This window comes from Cyprinodon variegatus, unplaced genomic scaffold (genome assembly GCF_000732505.1).
Source record: "Cyprinodon variegatus isolate N-32 unplaced genomic scaffold, C_variegatus-1.0 Scaffold85, whole genome shotgun sequence".
NCBI classification, from domain to species: domain Eukaryota; kingdom Metazoa; phylum Chordata; class Actinopteri; order Cyprinodontiformes; family Cyprinodontidae; genus Cyprinodon; species Cyprinodon variegatus.
This window is the reverse complement of record NW_015150538.1, coordinates 163,592-187,840: the sequence shown is the minus strand read 5'-3', so window position 1 is coordinate 187,840 and position 24,249 is coordinate 163,592. Positions and strand designations below refer to the sequence as shown.

Below are 24,249 nucleotides of genomic sequence, written 5' to 3'. Positions count from 1 at the left end.
CCAACTTTATAACTAAAGTAAAATTTATGAATCACTGTATTAGATGCAAGTAAACAATAGTTTGTCTACACTGATTCAGTTGAATTTGTAGGTATTTGTGCTGTGTTTTCTTTTTTTGGGGGGGCTTATGGTGTTTTTTTACTCGGATGCCGTATCAGAAAGAGCTATAGTAAATGTCTAACTCTTACTTCTGTGACTCTGTGTCCTTACTTTGGTTTGGGCGTGATTAACCTATCAATAGGAACACTAAGACCAGGACTACTACTATTAATTTTACTATTATAACTGCTACGAAGAATGATATGTCCATCCAACTTCTGATTAGTTGAGCACCTGGAAAGAACCCACAGATGCACAGGGAGAACATTAAAACTTCATGCAGAAAGGCCTGAAGGGCCTTATGCATCCAAGAAACAGCTACAAACTGTGCCACTATGCAGCCAAATAAGTACAAGACATCTCTATTTTTATTATTGCATCATCAGTTTGAATTAAAGGTCAATAATTATTAAATGTACAAAGAACTTGATTGGTCCATATTTGCCCTAACAAAGCTGTTTTTAGAGAGTAGAATATACAATAAAACCCTTTAAAATCATTAAAGAACTATTTGTGCGAAATGAATGCTTAAAAACTTTCTACAAGAACTCACACAGAAAACATGATCATCACACAAAGAATTATGGCTTTTAAAGACAGTTCATTTAATCTCATCGCTTTATACATTTGTGATTAAACTTTAATAGACAAATATAAATGCAGATAATGAAGGCCTTCTGTCAGTACATATACTGAGCAATCTTAGCATACAATAATGTCCTTTTCAAAATACAAGATATCATTAAATTACATGACAGAAAATGCTGTTTATATACATAGAGACTGGATAAACACGTTTGCAGGTGGACGTATGGTGAACACCCACAGTCAACAACATTACCTTAGATGAGCACAGAACCATTAACTTTTAACATTGCCAGGTTTAGTTCTTTTGCCATCTGCTTAAGGATTATACTGCGGTACCCAGATGAAAGCTCTGTACGGTAGATTGATTATGGTCACAGATTATACCAACACATAGAACACTGAAAAGGCTTTACAGTTTTTAAGGTTTACTCTAGAGCAGAAAAGACAGAATGTAATCATCCCAAATCAAACACCTTTAAATTTGTGCTCTGGTCTATTATATGAAGGTAAGGCCAAGTCCCAATTCAAGGCAAAAGAAAAAGTCTCATTCTTTGTTTCCCTTGTTGTATGTAACTCATGTTCCTCTTGTTTATCTCTGTAGCAATTCATCTCTTGTCAGTCCTTTCTTCTTGTAATGATTTTCACTTCTTTTTTATGTGAGAAAGAGAAGAAGCCTTAGCAACAGCTTTAGTTTCGGGGAGTCAGTGAGTGGCAGTCAATGAGTGGTCTTCATGGCCTTCCCTAACAAAGGTCCTTCAGAGAGCCTTTTATGCAGACAATGCGTCACAAGAACCTCAAACTCTCAGTTGTACAATTTTCATAATTTCCATCTGTCTTTTCGCTTTTACAAATTTCATTCAGCATCAACTGTCACCAGAGATTTTGCCTTCTTATTAAGAGTCTCAGAAATGACACCTTCTGCTTTTGGGATCAGCTTGTGGATGCATGACCTCTTTTTTCCTCCTCCTGGCAGTTCTACAAGACAAGCTGTGCCAGAATCAAAGCCAAAGCCGGGCTGGGAAGCAAAGCCAAGATGTTGGCACACAGAGAGGTATAGCGATCCTCTCTCAGGGCCAGGCCACCGTTCCTTTCAATACTAATCTGTGAAGATAGACAGAGAGGTGGAGAGATGAAAAAAGGTTAGACATAACTCTGATATGTGTTCTGTTTTTTTATGTTTTTGTCAACTGACAATGGAAAGGAGGAGATAGGATGAAGTGGAAAATAAACCATAAAATTCAAAGAAGTAACATAGATAGCACTTGACATGAGCATAGCGTCTTTCTACGACCAAATATTGCATCACATGACTTAATGCTGTGTAAAAGTTTTTGTTCTCATTCAAATTTTCTTTCTTTTTGCTTCCCTGTCATTTCTAAATGTTTCAGACTGAAAAATGTTTTCCATTATCTAATAAAGAATTTCTTTATTAAAAACCATTATCTACTGAGAGATAAAGCATGGAACAGTATCTATTCTACCCAAGCTACTATAAATCTTACATCTTAGGCCATTTAAATACTTAATAAGAAATTTGAAATATTATTTATTTTCCCAGGGATGCAAAAAGAAAAATATTTCTTGGGGGTTGTTTTTTAACTCGTCAACTGGAAAGGTATTCATGTTCCTGTTCATTCTGCTTAATCTTTCTGTCTTTTAAAAACTTACATTTTTGAACAGGATTTTAACTTTAGAAAACTTGCTATATTTCCACCTTGTATTTTTTGTATTAAGAAAACTGTTTTTCTTATAAAGAAAAAGTGTGCTGTGCTATTGTTATCATTATTAAGGTCTTCTTTATGTCTATGTACCTCAGGGAGGAGGTACGGTTCAGCCTGTGACCGACGGGTTGCTGGTTCGAGCCCCTGCTTAATCCTTCTCGGTCATTCTGACCTTAGGCAAGACACTTCACACGTCTGGCCTGCTGTTGGTGGTCAGAAGGGTGGGGGCACTGATTGTACAGCAGCAATGTTTCTTTCAGGGTAGCTAATGCAACTTACCACCATCAGCATGTGGGTGTGTGTGAATGACTGAATGTAGTGTAAAATGCTTTGGGGTTCTTGGACTTGATAAAGTGCTATAAAACTACAGGCCATTTACCATCTGTACAGCACTTTGGTTTTCAAAGCGCTTTATGAATAAACGATGATGGGCAGAAGATGTTCTTCTGTGGTGAAAGACAACTATTATATACAAATGCTGCAATAGGAGGGACCTGTTAAACCTTCTGAAAGTTTTGCACTGGAAATCTTGTGAAGTATGAAATGTTCTGGTAAAAAAGCTCTCTGTTCATTTTCCTGTTACATTGAGTTAAGAAAACAAAAATCTCTGTTATGTGGAGCATGCATTGGACTTAATGTCACAAAATAATACAGAGGTAGATCTAAATCACCACAGGCCTCACTTGCTTTAGTTAAGTTTTAAGGTTCAGTATTTAACAATATTATAAAAATCTGGGGAAAAAATGCATATTAGATTTCCTGATCTAACAAAAAAACAATGAGGAATCTAAAATTTAATAAAGAATCTGCATCATCCCAAGACGTTCTGGAAAATGTTCCATTCTATGGAAGGTGCACATTGAGTTACAATTGGTTTTAAACTTAAACCACAAACTGCCATTCAAATAAGGTCATAGCAGTAAAAAAACAAACAAAAAAAACATGCTGGAAGCATTATTTCTGCTCTTTTGCTTAAAATATAAAACTTAGGAAGAATGTCAAACTATCAGGTCATGACTTTAGGTTCCCACTCACTGTGGTTAGAGAGCAGGACAATGCAAACCTGCAAACAAAACAACAAAACAAAAAGAACAAGGAAAATTGGGGTTTTGGAGTAACCCCGGCAAATTCCAGATTGAGATCATATTTGGATGCTGTGATATAGTTTTAAACCATGTGGATGACTAAAGGACATTCAGTAAAGATGAAGTGGGCCGAAAAAGTTTGATGTAGCCACCAAGGATGGGGCAACCAATTAATAAATTTAAGGGCAAATCCCTTTTCACGAGAGGTTAAGTTGGATAGCTTATTCCCTGGATAAATTAGACGATAATCTTAAAAAAAATCCTTGTCTGCCAATAAAAGTGGTCTGAATATGTGAAACATATGACATTAAGTAAGAAACAGACAAAATCTTAGATTGGAGTGGGCAGAAACTTTTATACAGCAGCAGATATCTCAAGCCTCTGCAGCTTAGAATGATCCTTTCATTTTTAAACAAATTGGCAACAAAGGAAAACATCTTGTGTGTATTTAGATTTTTCAGTCCTTTAAGCTTGTGCCAGGAAGTCTCCAAATGGTGTTTAAACCTTTCATCACAAGCTTTATTTACAAGCAAAACATGCTGCGATGCCAAACTTACATTACAGGAGCCAGCAACAGCTCAGGAGTTCTCTTTTTAATATTTCACAAGATCTACCTTACAGGATGTATATAGCCACTGGGAAAAAAAACAAAAACAAAACTCAACACTGTATTGTTAGATGGCAAATATTCAAAGCACTTTTGGGTTAATGTGCAAGAAAATGTTCTTCGCACAAGTAGAATCAGGAAAGTATTTCATAACATTGTTAACGTTAAAGCAAAGAAAAGTTAGAATGAGTTCAGATATTAAATTCTTTGGCCTCCAGAGTTTCCCTCTAATATCCAAACAGCAGTGGGCTCCATTATGTGAAGCAGTTAACATTTGAATATCTTTTTTCCCCCCATTTCCTGGATTCTTGTAATATCAAACATTGCTATTTGTCTTCAAGTTAAAGAAGTCCTGGTCAATTTGTTGAGGACCATTTTTGGTTCAACAGAGCGTTACAGCAGCACATCATAAGGAACGGGAAACATTTTCTCCTCCTCCTGCTGCTACTCCGTCACCTCATTTTCACCACAGCAACGATTAAACTGGTCCATTTCTCAGTAGACAGAAAAGAATGAAAGAGGAAAAGCTTTTATACTGATGTTGTCTACCCAAGCCTTATCTTATTCTACAGCAAGATAAGTCATAAATAATGAAAAAACAAATATGATTCAGAAAAAAAATACTTAAGCATATGAACAAAGTTAATACAAAAAAGAGAACAGGTAGTTCTCCAAATAAGATGCTCTTATGCCATTATGCCAGTGTTTGAGCTTAAGCATAGAGGTATATCTTTATTATTGATAGTGCATGATAATTGATAATATTCTGAGATGAATGAGGGGAAACATTTGACAAAATGTCCCATTTCTTCCTGCAGTCTTAATGTTTTACCCACAGATTTGCTAAAGAAAGCTTTGCCCATCATAATGTCTGATTTGACTCAAATAGTAAAAAAAAAGACAGAAAACGTTTGTCAGGTGATTCCCCCAGGTCATAAAAACAGCAATTATGCAACTGCTACTTCAACGAGATTTTACTTCAGGACTACAGGCCTATCTCAAAGCTGTTTAGGCAACTAAACACCTTTCTACCAATGTCCCACCATTTCGACGTCTTCCATTCATGCTTTCGTTCTTATAGAATTACTCTTGTCAAGGTGTGATCTATTATACTAATGCTCTGAACTTCAATATGTTTTTTTTTTCTTTTTACCTTTTTTTTTCTCCCACACTCTTTACATTTGTTCACTGCTGCATTTTATGGAATGAAAATTTTAATTTACTGTCTGAAAAGCTGTACTAAAGGAAAATCTGTTGTGTATCGATGTTACAAAGACACTTCTGATCAATCTATTCTATTAGAGCCCAAGAAAAACTGGATGGGCCTTTTAGGTGCAGGGATTGACTGTTTTAAATTCTTCTTGTGGGTAAGCCTGTGCAAAAAATCAATTCAATGAATTAGTTCAAATTATTTGTTGTGGATTATTTAAAAAAAAAAATGTACATTTTTTTTTTCTAATAACGGCATATTTTTGTCTCCCCGGAGTTTCTGTAGCTGCAGTGTTGTTGTGAAGTTGCAGTTTGGCAAGCAACAGCATCACACGAAAAAGCAAACGACATCATAACTACAGGTGAGTGAACAAAAGGAATAAACTCATCTGTTGTTTGGAACTGCAGGGCTTCTCTAGCGTAGTAGCGGATTTCTGACATGCGGCAGCTGCGGTTGGGGATTTATTTATTTTTTTCAGGAGGGGATTGTAATCGTAAATCGAATTAAAAATAAAAAAAATCTAATTTTCCATCCCATCCCTACTTGAGGGACAGGGATGTTCATGTGTCAGTAGATACATTTGCATCAGAAAAATAAAAAAACAACCTTACAACCAACCACATGTAGAGGTGAGGAGTAACTACTTACATTTACACAGTTATATTTACTCGAGTAACTAGTTTGGAAAAAAAAAAAACACCTTGAAGAATAGCTGCACCACAATGAACTTATTATTTTGATGCTGGTATAAATATGATGAAGTGTTGCTTCTCCTACTTGAATGAAATTTCTAGTTTATCCATCCATCATCAATAACTTCACTCAGTGAAGAACAAGCATGTTTTAAACAAAAATACACCACAGAGAAAAACACCTACATTTTAGATTTAGTGAGATTTTGTTTGTGTTTAAGCTGCATTGGTCAAATTATATTTTATATCTGCTGATTCTGTCATTTGAAATTTAAGTAAATACACATTTAAACATTACACTATATCTTGTTAATAGAAGTAAATTACACTATGATACTGCTCAAGCATAACATGCTGCAATTGTTGATTTCATAAGTCTCTTAAAAAACTAATCTAAAAATATATTTTGAATAGTATTTCCTGCACCTGACGCTTTTATTATGTAATTACTGTATGTTTTACATATATATTGTTTTCTTTAAATAACTTTACATAATTTCTAGATTTTTAAATCAGATGAACACAAGTAGTTCGTAAGTCAGTTGGTACTTGAGTAGCCTTTGTAACAAATAATTTTTTACTTTTACTTGAGTTATTTCTGGGATGGCAAATTTTTACTTGTACTAGTGTAAAACTACGATGAAGTAGTGCTACTCTTAAGTGCATTTTCCGGGTACTCAATCCACCTCTGCCTACATGTGCCCCCTAACTCAGACTAGTATAAAAAACAATATAACTTGCCATAGTTATAGTGTAAAGTTGACACCGCTCTATATTACAATGTCAACAGGAGACATTGAACACATTCAAGCTCAGGGTAAATGCATACTGTAGAATAGCATTTAAATGCAATGATAATTATCCTAACACCGTTTTGTTTTACAGTTTTAAGTCAATTTAAATAAAGTGTAAAAATATTTTGAATTGCCTTTGCATAAGATATTCTCTGTTCAGTATATTCTTAATACTTTGTAAGGTTTTGGGTTTTCATCACCAGCAAGCCATAATAAACAAAATTCAACATATTAAATACATCACTCTGCATATAAGATATTTAAACACTAATATAGTTTCTCAACTAAAATAAGTTTACTTCCCCACAATGCTTTGCTATTCTAAAATGCAGTTTTATGCCTTTATAGAAATTTCACAAATTAGTACAAATATTTGCGTTGACCACTCCTCAATCCAGTATAAATGGTCATTAAGGCGTTAAACGACTTAAAGTTAAACACTACTATAAAGTGTCACCAAAGAGGAATGTATGCAGGGACAGCAGTGGGTAACTTGACAATCCACCAAACACATCCTCAACTAAAAGCCAATTAATTAGCAGGGGCAGTGATGTGTGGCAGCAGCCTGTTGACATGAGTCCAGATCTCTGTCTGCAGCCAATATTCACACTGCCATGCAGAGGCTCAGGAGAGAGGTAGCACACAAACACGCACATTAGCGGGTGACTGAACACAAGCAGAAAATGCACGCAAACACTGACAGAACAAAGCAGGCGTCATGCTCTCATTCGTTCATATTTCAGCAACAGCAGAAAAGAAGGTGCTCTAAAATATCCACAAGTGCATGAATAAACAGCTCAGGTTCTATCAGATTTTTCAATGACCCAGCTCCTCCTGTTGAGATCAATTTTTATCATCAATCAGTTCATTTTCCAGTTTACAGTTAACAGGGGTTCATTTCCCAAGGCAAGATATTGTGTAATTGAGTTATGTAGCTTCTGTCCACGCTCTGTTCAGCTCAGTTGTTCTGCAAATAAACAAAGAGTACATGGGAAAACAGACCACTGCTGCTTCCCACTTGTTCTGCAACTATAAATGCAGTAAAAACCTCATTTAAAAACAAACAACAAAAAAACCCCATGAAAATAAAGGTTATAGTTTCTTTTAAATCTTATCTTATTATATATTTTTCTGAAAAGAACCCAGCCTCTCTAAAACCTTATGAATCTATTTGTCAAGCTTCAAATTAATTCAGTGCAGGTAATGCAAAGAAATAATGTTGTGACTCTAAAATCCTAGCCTGCCGTACTGGGCACTACAGGGGACTATAATGGCACCACTCCTGTTCACCCTCCACACTGAATACTTCTCCATCAACTCTCCAGGTTCCCATCTACAAATGTTATCTCACTTTTCTGCCATAGTCGGCATCGTCACAGGTGAGGACAACTCAGAGTACAGTGGATACAGAGCTATGTGGGCGGAATGACAGGCACATACCAATCAAACCAACACTTGTAAACATCCAGGGAATTGACATTGAGATAGTGGACTCTAAGTACCTGGGTGTTCATCTGAACAAAAGAAGTCAGTAGTTCTTTACAGGAAGGCTCAGAGCAGAATCTGCCCTTTAAGGAAGTTGGAATATTTTGGAGAGCGGGGGGGAACAGTAGCATGATTGCAATTTAAACAGGAGAACAGAGGGTAAGTAGCTCAGCAAAGTGCCTGAGCTCCTGTCTGCTTTAATCTGCTTAGGCAGTGATCAGCATCGGTTCAGTCGAGAGGAACAGACCTGAACACGGCGCATCGCGCTGCTATAACAAAGATTATTATGAAGTCCAACGTCAAACAAAATGTTTAGAGTTTGTGGCCTGATTTTCCTGCAAACTCCTCCCTATGCACAACAGCAGAGAGAGACTTTTTTGCTGCTAAATAATGAAACATTGTGTGTTTAGTATCTATAATCTAAAAGACAGGACAAAATATCAATAAAAAAGTCATCATTTTTAAATTAGTTAAGGAATACTGTTAACATATGAACATTTTACTTTCATATCCTATTTCTGAGCTTCACTTTGAGTGTTAAGTTAGTGTATATAAATATGTTATTACCTTTAGATAGCAGACAAGCAGTTTTAATAACTTCAGTTATTATGCAATAATTGTATTGATATTAATAAATGCATTACCTACATTATTATAGGATCTATTTGTGCCACATAAGGGAAAATTCTTTAACACAGAAATCAAACATAGTGGAAAACAGTATCCAAAAACATGGCACTAGTTTCTTAAAGGGTAAGTTAACATTTTCTAAAGTATCAGCATGAAAAGTAAAAACAGTCGTTTCTACACAGCAATGATAAAACAAACTTTTCCTGATACTTTTGGTGGACAATAGTGTAGGTATATCTGTGATATTGTTATTATTGATTTACAGCATTTATTAAAAAAAAAACATCATGATTAATGGACATGTTATAGAATCTGACAACAATGGAATAGGAACCTTGGTAAAAGCTCATCCTACACTGTGTTCCTCCTGGCTTTTACCTTTTTTAAGATGCTGGGCACAGAGAGATAATTCTCAAATGCTTTAACTGTTATGTAAATGCACAAATTTAAACCAATTTAATGATCCTGAATGAAAACAACAATCCCCTCGAACATGCAGCTCTACTTGCTTATGTGCAAATGTACAGTGACAGCTATATTGGTTTTGGTAAGCTTTAACATGCAATCATTTTCTTTCCTATTCAAAGATGTAGGTGTATTAAAGCTATCATATAATTTAGATTAACATGACAACATGACTTAGTGTATACAAAACAAAATTTTGTTTAGTACAGCTTTACAGATAGTTCCATTTTTATAAAGTAAAGCAGTGATCAAATGTAAACAGTGTGTTGCAAAGAAACGCATTGATATGGAAGTTCAGAGCATTAATATATATATATGGTGCAAATATGCAGTGTTTTAGGTTGGTGTTATCAGTGTGATGCAGAGTCTGTGTCATGATTTAAAGTTTTTTTTTCAACAGTTCAGCAGTCTGATGTCACTGGGGAAGAAACTGTTGCAGAATCTACTGGACCTGCAACAAATGCTGTGAAGCCTCTTCCCAGAGGGCAGCAGGGAGAACAGACCATGGTGGGGGTGTGAGGGGTCAATGATGATGTTACAGGCTCAGGCCACGCAGCGCTGGAATGAAATGCCTTTTATGGAGGGAAGAGGAGCCCTGATGATCCTCTCTGCTGTTCTCACCTCTCTTCTTACTTTCTTCCAGTCTGAGGCGCTGAAGCCTCCACACCACACAGTGAGACATTGAACCCTACTTTAAAGTACATTACTACTTTACCTTTAGAGCATAGTTCTACATATAACTACATAAAACAGACACAAAGCTTAAAAAATAGTTTTTTTTTCTTAATAGTCTCTTGTAAAAAGTAATTCGCAGTTTTTTTTCAACATTAAAACCAGGCATGGAAATCACAAACCACTGTGGTTTGTTGGAAAAAATGATTTTGAATGAACGAATGAATGTATGAATAGGAATTTATTTCAGACACTTTTTGACAAACAACAATAGGCAACAATAAATGAATAAACCAAATACACACAAATAAAAACTAGTTAGTATCAACCAAACCAAACCAAACCCCAATTTCCAAACTAACTAAATTCACCTGAACATCAACAGAAACCAAATAAACCTGTCGGTATATACAGCTGGAGAAATTACATCAATTAAATTAAATTGTCTGAAAAGTGCTATGAAGAATTAGAAAATACAGTAATTATGTAATTACATTTATAATACTGTATTGACTCCAAATATAAATCAAATGTTGTTGTAAATAATAGATCACATATGTTGATAGATGCCAACAGAAAGGATCTTCTTAGATGGTCTGTCAAACCTTTGACTAAAGACACTGTGGTTGTTTAACAATCTATTGAAAATGATGAATACAACTGTTTATAACGTTCTTTATTTATAAATAATTTTTTAATTATTAAGAGGACTTTAGAGGGACGGAGCAAGCCGTCTTTATCAGCTTGTTAAGGTTCTTTAAAACATTTGCTCTGATGCTGCTAGCCAAGTTGACGATGGCAGAAGAGATCCCTCTCTTCAAGACAGAAACTGTATTTAGCCAAGGCCAGTTTTCAAAATTCATTCACATGTGTGGCAATTCTCATTCTAAGGTATCATGTAGCAAAAGTGGAGGAGGAATGACTCCCTTCTTCTACATTTGGATGAATAAGCATTAAATTCAGAATGGATGTGTTGTTCTCCACATATACAAAGAGGTTACTGTAACTGAAGAACCTTCCTCTGTAGGGTATTTCCAGAGCATGTTCTACAGCATGGAGTGAGCAGGAGTTAGCAAAACGTTTTACTATTTCTTACTACAGATAGAATATGTATTCTATTTACCATTATTATTTATTTGTTTCATCAAAAACTACATATCACTGTTTCTTAGCCATCATATCTCTTTAGTCTTAAGTAAAAGTAACAAGCTATAAAATCTGTTTCAATTTTCAAAGTGAATATCTTCTCTGACTGTGCAGATCTTACAAAGGTCATACAGTGATCATAGTGAAGTTGAAAACAGTTTTTTCACAGAAAAAAACAAAAAAACAAACAAAAACTAAACTTCTGAAAAGTGTGGAGAAATATGAAAACATGTACAGGCCTATCCTACAGTACTGTATACAATAATAGGATTTATACAGTTCTAAGGTAACAGTGTTGGAGTATGAGATTGGGTATACTGTAGAGTGGAAGGGTTACACTTAAAATGTATTTAACTGTTATAAAGACAGTCAGCAGTCCCCTTTACTGTTCATTTTTTAATGTTACAAAAAAAAAAAAAATCACACTATATTTTTAAGTGTCTCTCACACACAAATAAATACACTGGAACAATAAATGGAGCTCCTCTGTAAAATCTAGATTAACGCTTTAAAGCCTTGATAGAGTTAGTTCAGGGTGTATTAACAAAGCAGTTATGACTTATGAAAATCTTAAAGTTTACTTTGTTCAACAGGGAAGCGGCTTAGTCATGCATGGTGAAAATCAGTTGAAACTCATTTGGAAGAACCCTTAAAATACTCAAAGGACTGAGCTTCAGCCCACATGTTTACTTTCTAAATGTAAAAGCCAACAACAACTGACACTGACATTTGAATAATTATGCAGCTATACTGGCTGAGGATATTGTAAAGCATATAAAGGAGCCAAATGACTGACATGCACAGCCCCTGGCTGCAGATTAGCATATACTCTGTAAAAAAATGATAAAGTCTATCCATCCATCAAACATCTGGCACATTCTTTTACCCATATCATTTCTTGTCATGTGTACGCATACAGATGCCTTATGTTACTACATTGTGCTTGCTGGTCGGTGTGAGATTTACAGCTTTGGACAGGCTTTCTCTTGCCAAGAGGACTCATACCATAACAGCACTCCCCCAATTTATCCACTATGGAAGTTTGACAAGTTTTAATTGCCAGGCATAGTTGTCTGAGAAAGCAGGGCCGCCCAAAATGTCCCTACCAGCTCCCTCTCTAATTATAAACTTCCTGCTTGAGTAATCACACGTCTTATTGTTTCCTAATTACCATTTTTACAATAAATTAAACACCATGCTGCAGTGAGACAGGCACTGAGCAGTGCATCAATACTGACACACACACACACACACAAACCTCTGTAGAAGGCACCATCCATTCTTACTCTTCCACCTTGTCTTCAGTACATTTTCCCCAAACATACACGCTGTTATTGTTATCGGAAGTGCTTGTTCATTAATTCTCCTCTTTGCAACGTTTTTAAGGTTTTAATTTGCTGTCGTTTCAACAATGAGGGTTTGTGTAGAAAGCAAAATAAGGAATGCCTCAGGTGAAGTGTGACCATTTAATGACTATAACATGATATGTCTTAATGGGAGTCAGTCATTCAAAAAGCAAATTTGTATTCATAATCACCTCATACGACTAGGATTTGGATCTGTATCAGTAACTGAAAAAACAAATGACATGAACAATAATAGCAGCAGCAGAATATCTTACAAAGCACTGTGTGCTGTCTAATTCTGCCAAATTGGGTGAGAGGGTCTCCTACAAAGGTGAGCTGCATCATTAGTCATTCACTTGACACCTGCACTGTGCATCTGAAATACATCTGTAAAACTCAACAATATTTCATTGTAAGAACTAATCTAATCTGACAGCCAGCTCCTCTTGGCCTGAAAGTGTGGGATGAAATATTTCGTTCCTAGTGAAGAGAAACAGAGTTAAAGAGAATTAAACGCTGCAAAAGACATCGTGCTATTGTCATTTTCACATTTATTTAAAGAGGGATCTGAAGTACTTTTCTTTTAAAAATAAACTTTTCTTCATTTTAGCAGTAGTGCAATGAGAATGGGGTTTTTCTTTTTCCAACAGAGAGCCCAGTTTTAGTTTAGGTGATGGGAGTCTTCAAAGTAGAAAGAAATAAACAGGGTCATAATCAGGAGCCTATAATCCAAATAAAATCCTGAACCTCATTTTTCTTTTTAAACTTTCTATACTTTAGTAGAAAAAATATATTTCAATCAGATGTCATCATCCTGGGTAAAGCCAAATGATCTTATTTCGAAGTGCTTTTTAAATATACCAATACGAATCAGAACTGTAATGGTATAAGTGCTCCATGAGGAGTTCTTAAATTGTGCAAGATATATTATGGATGTCTTGCATTACAGCAACATACCATGGCAATTTATTTATAAAGCACTTAAAAAAGAACATCAAAGCTGCCCAAGTTGTCATAAAGCAGAAAATAAAAGACACAATGTAAGTGCACAAAAAAACAACAACAAAAAAGTCTACAAAAGCTAATAAGAGAAAAACAACAAACAAGTTACTGTAATGGAACAAAAGCTAATAAAAGTCATGGCAATTTTCTCATATTGCTTCAAAAACCTGAGTTAAAGTGTTTTTTTCAGATTTTAAGTTGCATCCCTTAATGTGAAACAGCAAAGCATGCCACAGGTCTGGAGCTGTGCTGAAAAAGCTTATTCATCCCTGTGTTAAAAAAGATCAGGTTCTCATGATCAGTATTTTTAAAATCAGGTTAAAATCTTACAGCAACAATAGTAAAGATTGGTGAAGTCCATGTTTAGGGTGTGATAATTGCAGACCAGAAATACTGCATATTTAGTAGCATGGAAAGGCTTAAAATGAGACTGGACTGAGAAGGCTAATGGCTACCAAATAAAGTTGCAAAGTTAGATTATATGCCGATACAAAAACAACCAAAAACAATTTGCTCATAATAAAATCAACTTGTATAGACCACTTGTCAGAAATAATAGAGCAACTGGTGGTTGTTTAATACCTATGTATAACTTATGTGTGCTGAGAAAAAAAGTGTTAATATCATGTGTTAAATCCTTTTACTTGCTTCCAGTATGTTTCTCTATTGTACTAAGAGGCTGCCTCGAACGACAATTTAACTACACCCATTTCCTATTTTTTTATTGGTTAATATCTTACTCAAAACAAGCACACTGACTGCTGAGTCAAAATCTTATTTTTTAGTTAAACATAAAAATCTTGAAAGAGGTTTGCAGTGATGAAAAAAGGCCTTTAATCACTGTCGTAACTACAGACAGGCCAGCTGACAGCTGGTTACATTTGTACATTTTTAAGTAAGCTTTTCTGGGTGCATGAAAGATGTATTAAATAGGTAATTATGTAAATAAATATTTATTATTTAGTACAGAAAGTATATTTATTTAGCCTATTTAATGCATGCATTACTAGTAACATTGACATTTTTACATCTGTAAATGTAAATCCTGAAACTTTTGAATTTATTGAATACAAGGCAGTTTTGGCTTTCCATATTGCTCCAGTGACAGTAGATCCCATTCATACACTTCTGCTTTTGTGACATGTTTAAATTTGAGCACAAACGTTATGGTCAATAGTGATGGACCTGCTGCCTGACCCAAGGACGGAAGGGAAAATTTAGGGTCTGTGTTTTCCTTCCTGCCTTTTTTTTGGCCAGACAGGACAATCTGCAGATGGAGGGGTTGGTCCAAGGCTAACAACACCCCCCCCTACCCTGGGCCTGGGAAAACTGACCCCCTTGTTGGTGGGCATTACTGTAGATACTGGTCAAAGAAGGCCAGTGGCCTGAAGAACACAACAGACCTCTACATTACTTAAATATGTTCTTTAGGGTTTCCCATTTTAAAAAGTGGCTAAAAAAACTTGAACTTAGTTTCATTAAACCAAATTATGTTTAAAAATGATTTCTTGTGGGATGTTCTACCTGACCAAATATGTGTACTCAAATGATAAATGTGACTTTTACAAAATATTTGTAATTCTAATCCACAAAGCACTGCATGAGCATTATAGCACAACTCCTGTGTTTCATATGTATAATGCTCCTTTTTTCTGAATTTATACCTCATGTAATAAAATTGTGATTTTGATAGAAGACTGAAGGGTAGAGTGTAATTTATATTATTTTCTCCCTTAACAAATGTTTTCAAATTTTGTCAAAGTGCTGGGGAAAAAAAACACCCTAAAACATCATGCAATATGTGGGGAAAAATACTTTTTCATTGCAATCAATACAACAGCAGCCAATGCAAAGTACTTACAGGCGGGGCGGAGGAAGGGTCAGGGTTAAGATTTTCTGGGATGCCTTCCATCCACTCACTCCTTGTTTTTGATGTTGCTGAGGGCTCAGAGGCAGTCACATTTTTGATCGGGGTGTCGTCCATTCCATAACCATAAGCCTGAATAGCATTTCCTGCAGAGATAGAGAATAAAGTCATTTGTTTTCTTACTTACATCCCGGCAAGAAGCCTGCTAGCAGACAGACAGCTCTAAGTCATCTTCTTGGTCTCCAGCCCAGTTGTTTGCATCCCAGGGTATAAGGCAGGGAAAGAGAACAGATTGAAAAAGCAAGGGGTAGAAAAAATAAAGGACGTTTGAAATTTTTTTTCATTTATTTAGTTTTTTACAGGTGTCTACAGGAATTAATCACATCAGCATTGTTGCTTTTTAAATCCTTCATAAAATGCCACAAATACCAGCTTATGGTTGATAATGTAAGATATTATTTCAACAGCCGTCTATGTTTGTGCTGTTCTTTGAACAAGTAATTATCCTTCTATTAGAAAATCCTGTGGAGAAAAAAAGAAAATATTTATCGAACACTGACAACTGCGGCTCATGGTCTCGTCTCATTACAAATTTGCTTTTATGTAGCATCTGCTCTGAAAGCTGCAACAATCCAAGAAACGAGAGAAGGGCCACACTGCAGATGATGAACAGTTTTTGTTTCCCGACACACAAACAGACTCAGAATTTACAGGAAGTGGAAAATCAGTTAACTACAGAGGACACTGGTTACACAAATTGTTGAGACTTTGAGCTGGAAGATTGCATTGAACAGACGTTTTTCACTGTGTATGTGTATACGTAGGTCTGCAAGAGTGTGATAAATCAATGTAGAGTCAGCTACTTCAACTAGATATAGTAACACGGAGCTGAGTCTCTTTTTATTGTTCATCCATTCAAAATACTAAGCCTTTCTGCTCAGCCAGAGAGAAGGCAAAGCATGAAATTGCTTGGCAACCATCTCCTTTATAAGGTCATCTTTTAGAGATGACTTTGAATAGATGTGTGTGATTGATCAAATTCAAAGTATCTCCAAACAGAGGAGAAATGGCATTTGTTCCACCCCCATACAAGGCACTGACAAGATGCTAGGTAATGCCTACACATCTAAAGGCATAAAACTCCAGAGCTATATTGGCCTGACCTACTAACTATTGCAGTACCTTTAAAATGAAACATTCACACCCCTGAACTTTGCAGTATTTTGTCACATATACGTTATCCTATTTTCTGGAATTTCTTGTGATAAAGCAGCAGTTTCACGAAGAGACAAATCTGAAAAGTTTGGCATGGGTGTGTCTTCAGACCATTTTATACTTGAACAAATGCCAACACGAACAACGTTTCTTGAAAAGTCCCCTAATAAGTTAATTTCTGTATATCTTTAGAAGGGATATCTGTTGCAGCATTATGCTCAGGGGATGTTAGCATCTAAAAAAGATTAAAAATTGAGTTTAGCTTAACTTCAAAGATGAAATAGACCCAAGACATACAGACAGAGCTACAACGGATTGGCAAGTTTAAAACATATTTTTAAGTTGGAATGGCAATAATTAAAACCAACGTTAACTTTTTGAGCAAGTATTTGCTTTAAATTTAATGTCCACAAATGATCTTTATCTAATCTAAGAGTTTCACCTATTTTACAAGGAAATAGGCACACATATTTGTCTGCAGATTGTTGAAGCTTGTAGAGACATACCCCAAATGACTTGCTTGTTATTGCAGCAAAATATGGTTCTCAAAACCAGGAGGCTCAATGCATGTGAATTATACACAAGTTTGGCTATTTTTTTGTTTTATTTATACACTTTAAAAAGCATAATTTGTTTTCCGTTTTAAATGAGCATTTATTTTATTTTAGCCTAATGCAGTAATCTTCATAGAAATTAGTCTGTGGTTATTCTGTAACCAAATATAAAAAATATAAAAGAGGCACTTATAATTTCCTACAAATTACAAATAAGCAAAAAAAAAAAAATATATAATTCCTTTACAAAACTTTTATTAAAACTTGTGCTTGACAAACTTGACAATGGTTCAAGCTTCTCATATACAGTCAAGGAAAAAACTTAAAACTTTTTTTTGTCTGTTATGTTCTTTTGTGAAATTATAAGGTACAAAAAAAAAAAAAAAAAGAGCGCTCCAAAAATTTGCTTCCATGACTGTAACTTCCAAGCCAACAGTGAAGAGCTTGTGGACAGCTGGATATCCATTTGTGAGGGTCAGCTAAAGCTATATAGCCGTCTACTTAAAGAAAGTTCAGATGGGGTTGGGAATAAAGTCATAAATCAAACTGGCTAGATTGAGATCATCCACATCCTTTTCGGAACCTAACCTGTTCAGCTCAATTTCCAATGTGCTCTGAAGCTTGTTGCACTTGCTGTTCGATTCCTAAATGATTCTGGACAAGATCTCTTTTGACCCTGAGCATTGTCCTGTCTGCAGACACTGAAGTAAAGAGATAAAGGCTTTAGGAACAAGAATAAGAGGAGGGATAGATAGCATGAATCAATATCTAGTCTCCACAAGTGACTTATTTTACTCTTGCTTAGCTAGAAGACTACACATGTTAAACATTTTCTGATAATTTAAACATTTTGTTATATTTTTAATAACTGGTAGAGCTAGAAAAAAAAAACTAGAAATATAAATACAGAAGGAAACCTTGTTGAATTACATTTTTTCTTTGTAATCCAGTCATGCTTCAACTCTTCCTACATCATTCCAATATTGCTGTTTGCTCATGTACCATGAAATTAAACAACAAAACACCAATACCTTGAGCTGTTGTGTTTGTTTTCATTAGATACAAAAAATACAAAATATGCATTTGCAAATAAATTTTATATAACAATGCTTTTTGTTAAAACATTAAGCAGTTAGAGAACATGGATGTTAACATGACCATTACTATGACACACTTGAAAATTCATTGATCTATTGCTTATTGCATGAGGAGGAACTGGAGATGAAAGGTCAAAGGTGTGATACGCTCTAAATAACTGCCAGTTTTTAGAAACCACAACGTAATAAGAAACATTAATTGGCACATAATGTTGGACTTTAAAGGTTACTTAAGAAAATAGATTTGCAATTTAAACATGCACACATAGATTATCATATAATTTCCAAAGATTTCCCAGAGAAACAGATGAGGTTTGCAGTAATTTACAGCCAGATTTAAATCATTTAGCCAAGCTTATTTAAGCTTATCAATCTGGCTTTTATATACGGTACCATTTCTTCACTTTGAGAAACAGTGAAAAAGTAATACAACAATAAAAAAAACAAAATTTAATGCCATTTTTCTTGTAGATTTTTCCAAATTTAGATAATCTGCAGCTAAAGTAAAGGGCTATTAAAAACCTATATTTGATAGTTCCAAGAGCTAATTAAAATGTAAAATAATACAACTATTTTTTAGGTGATTCATTTATAATTTTGTAAGATCTTAAAAAATTGTGATCTAAGAAATCTTTGCATGGGATGGTATTAGGATCCTCTTAGATGGCTTCTTCTACATCAAAAACTAAGAGCAGCGTTTCAGACTTATTTTCTTCCACTAAAGGTTATGCTCCTTAAGTTCGTTTGTGGACTGATTGAGCCCAAGGAAGTAATTTGATTTTTTTTTTCTGCCGTGGTCAAGGATAAAAAGGGGTGATCATTAGATAACTATAATAACGCCTCTGGTCAATGTGGTGCTTTAATGAGATTTAAGGATGTTTAATCCAAGCATTGCAGAAATTACCTGCACAGAGCCCACACTGAATATACAAGTGCATCTCTTTGTGAATGAAATAGTAAGAGACATTTGAAAAGGCACTTAAAAGCAGCTTTATTAAAACAACCCTAATTTTAAGGAAAATTAAGAAACTTTAGAGCCAAACAAGATAAGAACATCAAGTCTATGTGCCATTTAGAGTGTAACGTTATTTGTAGATAAAAAAGTTTGGATTAATTGATGATATTTCATATTTGCACACATTATGTACCAATCATGCATAACGATACAAAATCTAAAAGGTGAAGCAAATTACATAGATTTTCTTTCTATACTGGCGCCTGCTCATATGTGGTTTATGCTAGTAAACATATAGTTAAAAGTAAGGAACCTGGGCAAGAGCAGGGATTTTAGAGAGGTTTACAAGCGCAAAAATTTTATTGCTGGTCAGCTGGGTTGGAGCATCTCAAAACTCAAATTCCTGTGGTGTGTGGCTGGTCTGCTATAGTCAGTATCTATTAAATGTATCCCAGGAACAAACATGACCCTGTTGTTGTAATCAAAAACAAGGGTCATGGGCAGCCGAGACTCATTGTTGCACAATGAAAAACGAAGGCTAACCAATACAAAAAAAAGAAAAAAGAAAAAAGTTTTGTTAACAAAGAAATAGTCATAATGACACCAAAGAAATCAAACAGAGAATAGATCTAACAAAACTATCTTCTGGGGTTCTGGATTGAAACAATGAGACAGTGAGACAGACAAGTGAAAACATCCATAAGCTGGTTGAAAGAGCATTTTTCTGCTTGAGTTGAAAATAAAAAAAAAAATCCTTATGTTCACACAAACTAATTTTGAACTAAAAATATCCATCTTAAGTGGCAGTGCTGGCATGTACCTACTGTACCATTTAAAAAAATAAAACATATTAGTATATTACATATTTCAATTGGCTAATACTACATGAAACTAAAACTAAGCTCCAACAAAGATAGTAAGCATCAGAGAGAAGAAAATATCTAATGTGGCATATTGAAGATTTACAGTATTTTAGCCTCTAGTTTGGGAAACAACCCTTTTATTCAGCTTATCTGTAGTTTTCTATCGTTATCTTCACAATAACAAAACCCTTTATAAAAACGTTATAATGGCATGCAGATTGGCCAAATTTGAACATTTATTGTAATGACGTCGTTTTTGTGTAAAGTATAGTGCCTGGTAAGAAAATTGAAGTTTAGGTTCTTTTCCTCTTGACTGCAGCGACGAGATGCTGCATTTTGTGTTATTTTTCAAGACGCCTCCTCAGCTCCCAGCTCTCATCCCTCAGCCTGCACACTCAGCTAAAACGGCCCAGCAATCTATTGAAATGGTCTGAAAGCATTATCCACACAATGGAACATGTTAAAGGCAATGGTGTCCTGATAGGCCTGATGACAGAGCTTGCTATGCCATAACAAGGAAGGTGTGAAAAAGGCATGATGATATATTCGAAAATACCCCCTCCCCCTTCTGCTGCACTGTGTTATGTATTAGATGTATAAATGATTTGTATTTGACTATAGCTTTCCCCACTATTTCTTACATTTCCCCTTTTCATGACAATGCTCTTCCTACAAGGATAAGCTCTTTTAGATTAAAATGTGAAAATGACATGCAAATTGTTTCTTTCTATCAAAGCCTGGGTCGATTTTCCCCATTGGAGAATCAGACGTAATAAAAGTACTTCCCTGTAATAAAACAAAGAGTGTTCTACAGTATCATTTTGGCTGGATAAATATTTCTGTGGAAAAGTTGAAAAAGTATGTTGCAATTATGGTAATTTTAAGGCTCTGTGCCATGATTCACTCAAAAATCAAAACCTAAAATATCATTTTGTGGTCTGATCCCATTGGCTTAATTTTCTCCAATATCAACTGCAATTAAGTGATTCATTTTAAACTTGAACACAATTAAGATGGTGTTGAAAAACAGCCTTTATAATTAAAAAGATGTACTGTCAAAAAGCATATTGGATTGTACATCTGTAACGACATACTGTATATTTAAAGACACTACATTCTGCAATTACACACAAAAAAGCTAATTAAACAGACTTATGGCACTTGAAATAGTTGTCTGTACTGTATTAGCCCACAATATTTGAGGTAATATGTTGAAACATAGTAACACTATTGCTCTTTTGGAACCAACAGTTGAATATAGAAAAAATTTAAATGAAACAGCAAAAGTAATGTTTGCTTCTGTTTCCTCGAACTCCAGTCGAACTCGCAGATGGCCGCTTACACTGAGCCTTTTTCTGACTGAGGTTTGATCCTGTTAAAAGGGAGTTGTTTTCTTGCATACTTGGTGTGAAGGATTTCTGTCAAGTTAATGAGTCCTTGCAATCAGCTGGTTTTCCTTAATCAGGGCATACACTGTATGATTTTTTGCCCTTTCAGTTTCAGCCTCATGGCGTGTCGTGCAGTATACAGGGGGTAACAAGGGGCGATTGGCCTCTCACAATGACCTCCCGATTAGGAATCGTAAGGTCGGGAGAAAATCAAATGTTTGAAATTCAGTCGGCCGTCATAAGATCGCATCGGAGCGTCAGGCCTCAGAGTGTGAGAAAATGCGTCGTGAGCTGTGAACTTTTAAACCCTGCAGTTTCGTCGTACAGTTTGAGCTGAAACTGTACGACAGAAAAGTTTGAATCAATTTGACTGTATGATCTGGATGAATTGTTTCTGTAAAGTGCCTTGAGATGACATGTGTTGTGAATTGGTCCTATATAAGTAATTTAGATTGAGTTGAAAATTTTATATAATTAAAACATATGTTTCATTAACTTGGCAAAAGCCAGATTGATAGAATTAAAATTGAACCACACGAACGGGTCTTAAAAGCCTCATGTATAAAATGCTTGCAAAAGGGACGGATATTCAGCACAATTGTTCGAGCTGATTGGGTATCTGCCTCCTATGTGGAGTCTTTAGCCAATCACAGCACCAGGAGCAATTAGATTTTTTTTTTTTTTTTTTTTTGAATAGTGAAGTTAACGGATAAATCAAACTCTTACCAAATGCAGTTAGGGGGAACACAACCATCTTCTCATCCACAAAGGGGAAAAAAAGTCCTTTTGCTTGTTTTTTAAAAAGAAATAAGGGTAAGCCTATTCAAGCTAAAACCAGCATAGTCATATTTGTTTGCTCCAGACTTCTGTATCTGGTTGATGTATTACTATCATGCACGTCAATGCATTTCATTGGTCCAAAACATTACTGTATCAAGGCTAACACATCTGCTGCCTCGTGGCAAGATGTATTTTCGTGAGTTTATGAATTCACAAATCTAGCAACAATTGATCTTGCTTGCAAGGTAAATGTTTCATTGCTGTTCTTTAATTTTTATTATGCTCATGTCTCTGGCGGTAACAATAAAAATCAAGATAAAAATTTTTATTTTTACCAAAAAAAAAAATGGAGGCAGCTTTTACACAGCTGTTGTAATCTGACATACAATTTTTGGGCTTAAGTGTAATAGTTTTAATTTAAGTGTTTTATTTAATATACCTTAGAATAAGACGTTATGTAAAAAAATACAATCAACTGTAGATATAAAGTACCTTCCCTCACAAGTTAAAAGTGCATTTAATGAAAGAGATTTCATCAACACTAGCTGTACTCAACCTTTGATCTGGTCAAATTTTAGATTTGGACCTTTACACATATGATTTAAGAACTCCTACATAAGGCTATCTTGCCTCTAACACCTGTAATATTCCCTCACTCCACAGTGCTCAAAAGTCAGCCACAAGCATTGCATCTTGTTTGGAAGCTCAGCAATGGTAAAAAGCAGAACTTGACATGAAACCATTAAAGATGCATTAGATTGAAGCTCCTGGCTCCTATAGCTCAGGCATGTTTGGAAGAGTAACTACTTTATCACACACTTTTACTCTCATCAATTTTACATGAATGCTGTGAACCCTGATCAGCAGCAAATTACATCTCTGGTGTGTGCAGAGTGTGCATGTATCAGAGTGACTTACTTAGGCATGTGTTGTCAGTAAAGTAACGCAAGAAGTTCATGCATTCCTCCTCTTGGTTTCCACTGCCCATACAGTCACACCACGGAGAGATGGTCCAGTTGGTGAAGCTGTTGTCAACATAGTTGGGGGTCATTTCCGTCCCTGCATGAGGGCACAGACAAACAAACAGACGGCTGCATGAGAATAGTCGTGGGTCACTAATGGACAGTAATGGACTACATTTATTGCAAGTAATATGTAAAATAGGACACAACATATTAGTCACAAGAATTATTTTGCATTGTTGGAGTTTATAGGAAGCATTCTATAATGCTTTATTTAGATGTAAAGAGGCCATTATGGTATAAATGTTTTGCAAGCAAATGCTGTAGGAAGTGTATGCCCTGTTAGAATCCAGCACTCCTGCTACTAACATTTCCCTTTTCAAATGTCTCTCTCAGAGTCAATGCTTTTAGTAGGCATAATAAGCATTAGATGCACTTTGTGTGATATTTTACAGGAAAACCTAAGAAGCAATGTGACATAATATCAATTGAGCCTACATGATGTATGACATATCGTTGTAAGCACAGCTATGTCCTGCTTTATGGACACTTCAGCAACCATTAGTGCAAGATCTTTTTTTATTATAAAATTTGCATTTACAAATCTTTTTAAGCCCTTTGATGCTACATAACTTCATGTACTGATGCTGTTTCCTGGAACATGAATATAGTCTTTTACTAGTCACATTATTTGCACAGCATTTATTATGTGCAAACAGATGGTTGTCAAGGCTTTTAATTAAGTAAACATTTTCTCACTGCCTGTGCTTCTTAATTTTCTTCTGGTACCAAACTGACGTCCAGTGTGCTGGCAGAGATATCAAACCAGGAGGGAAAAAATGTGGTTTCTAGTTCCTCTGGCTGTTTGATGTGATAAAAGGAGAGTAACTATACTATGTTTTATTTCAGGCTCTTATAATTATGCTTTGCTTAATGATAAACAGTGCATTGCAAACTAATTCTTTTTTTTTTTTTTTTTTACAAAGTTCTTTAATTTACCACTAGTTTTTTTGTATGTAATAGGCA

The 24,249-nt window shown here is 35.3% G+C and overlaps 1 protein-coding gene across 1 annotated transcript in view; it reads right to left on the bottom strand.

The window, feature by feature from the left end:
• Window positions 1-668: 668 nt before the first annotated feature.
• LOC107083836 (GDNF family receptor alpha-2-like) overlaps window positions 669-24,249 on the bottom strand; it is a 99,616-nt gene continuing 76,035 nt past the window's right edge. The window contains exons 6-8 of the mRNA XM_015373333.1: window positions 23,180-23,320; window positions 15,404-15,555; window positions 669-1,788 (exon numbers count right to left, since the gene is read on the bottom strand). Of these exons, the coding sequence (XP_015228819.1) occupies window positions 1,663-1,788; window positions 15,404-15,555; window positions 23,180-23,320 (419 nt within the window). The 3' untranslated portion in view covers window positions 669-1,662. The remainder of the gene's footprint in view (window positions 1,789-15,403; window positions 15,556-23,179; window positions 23,321-24,249) is intronic.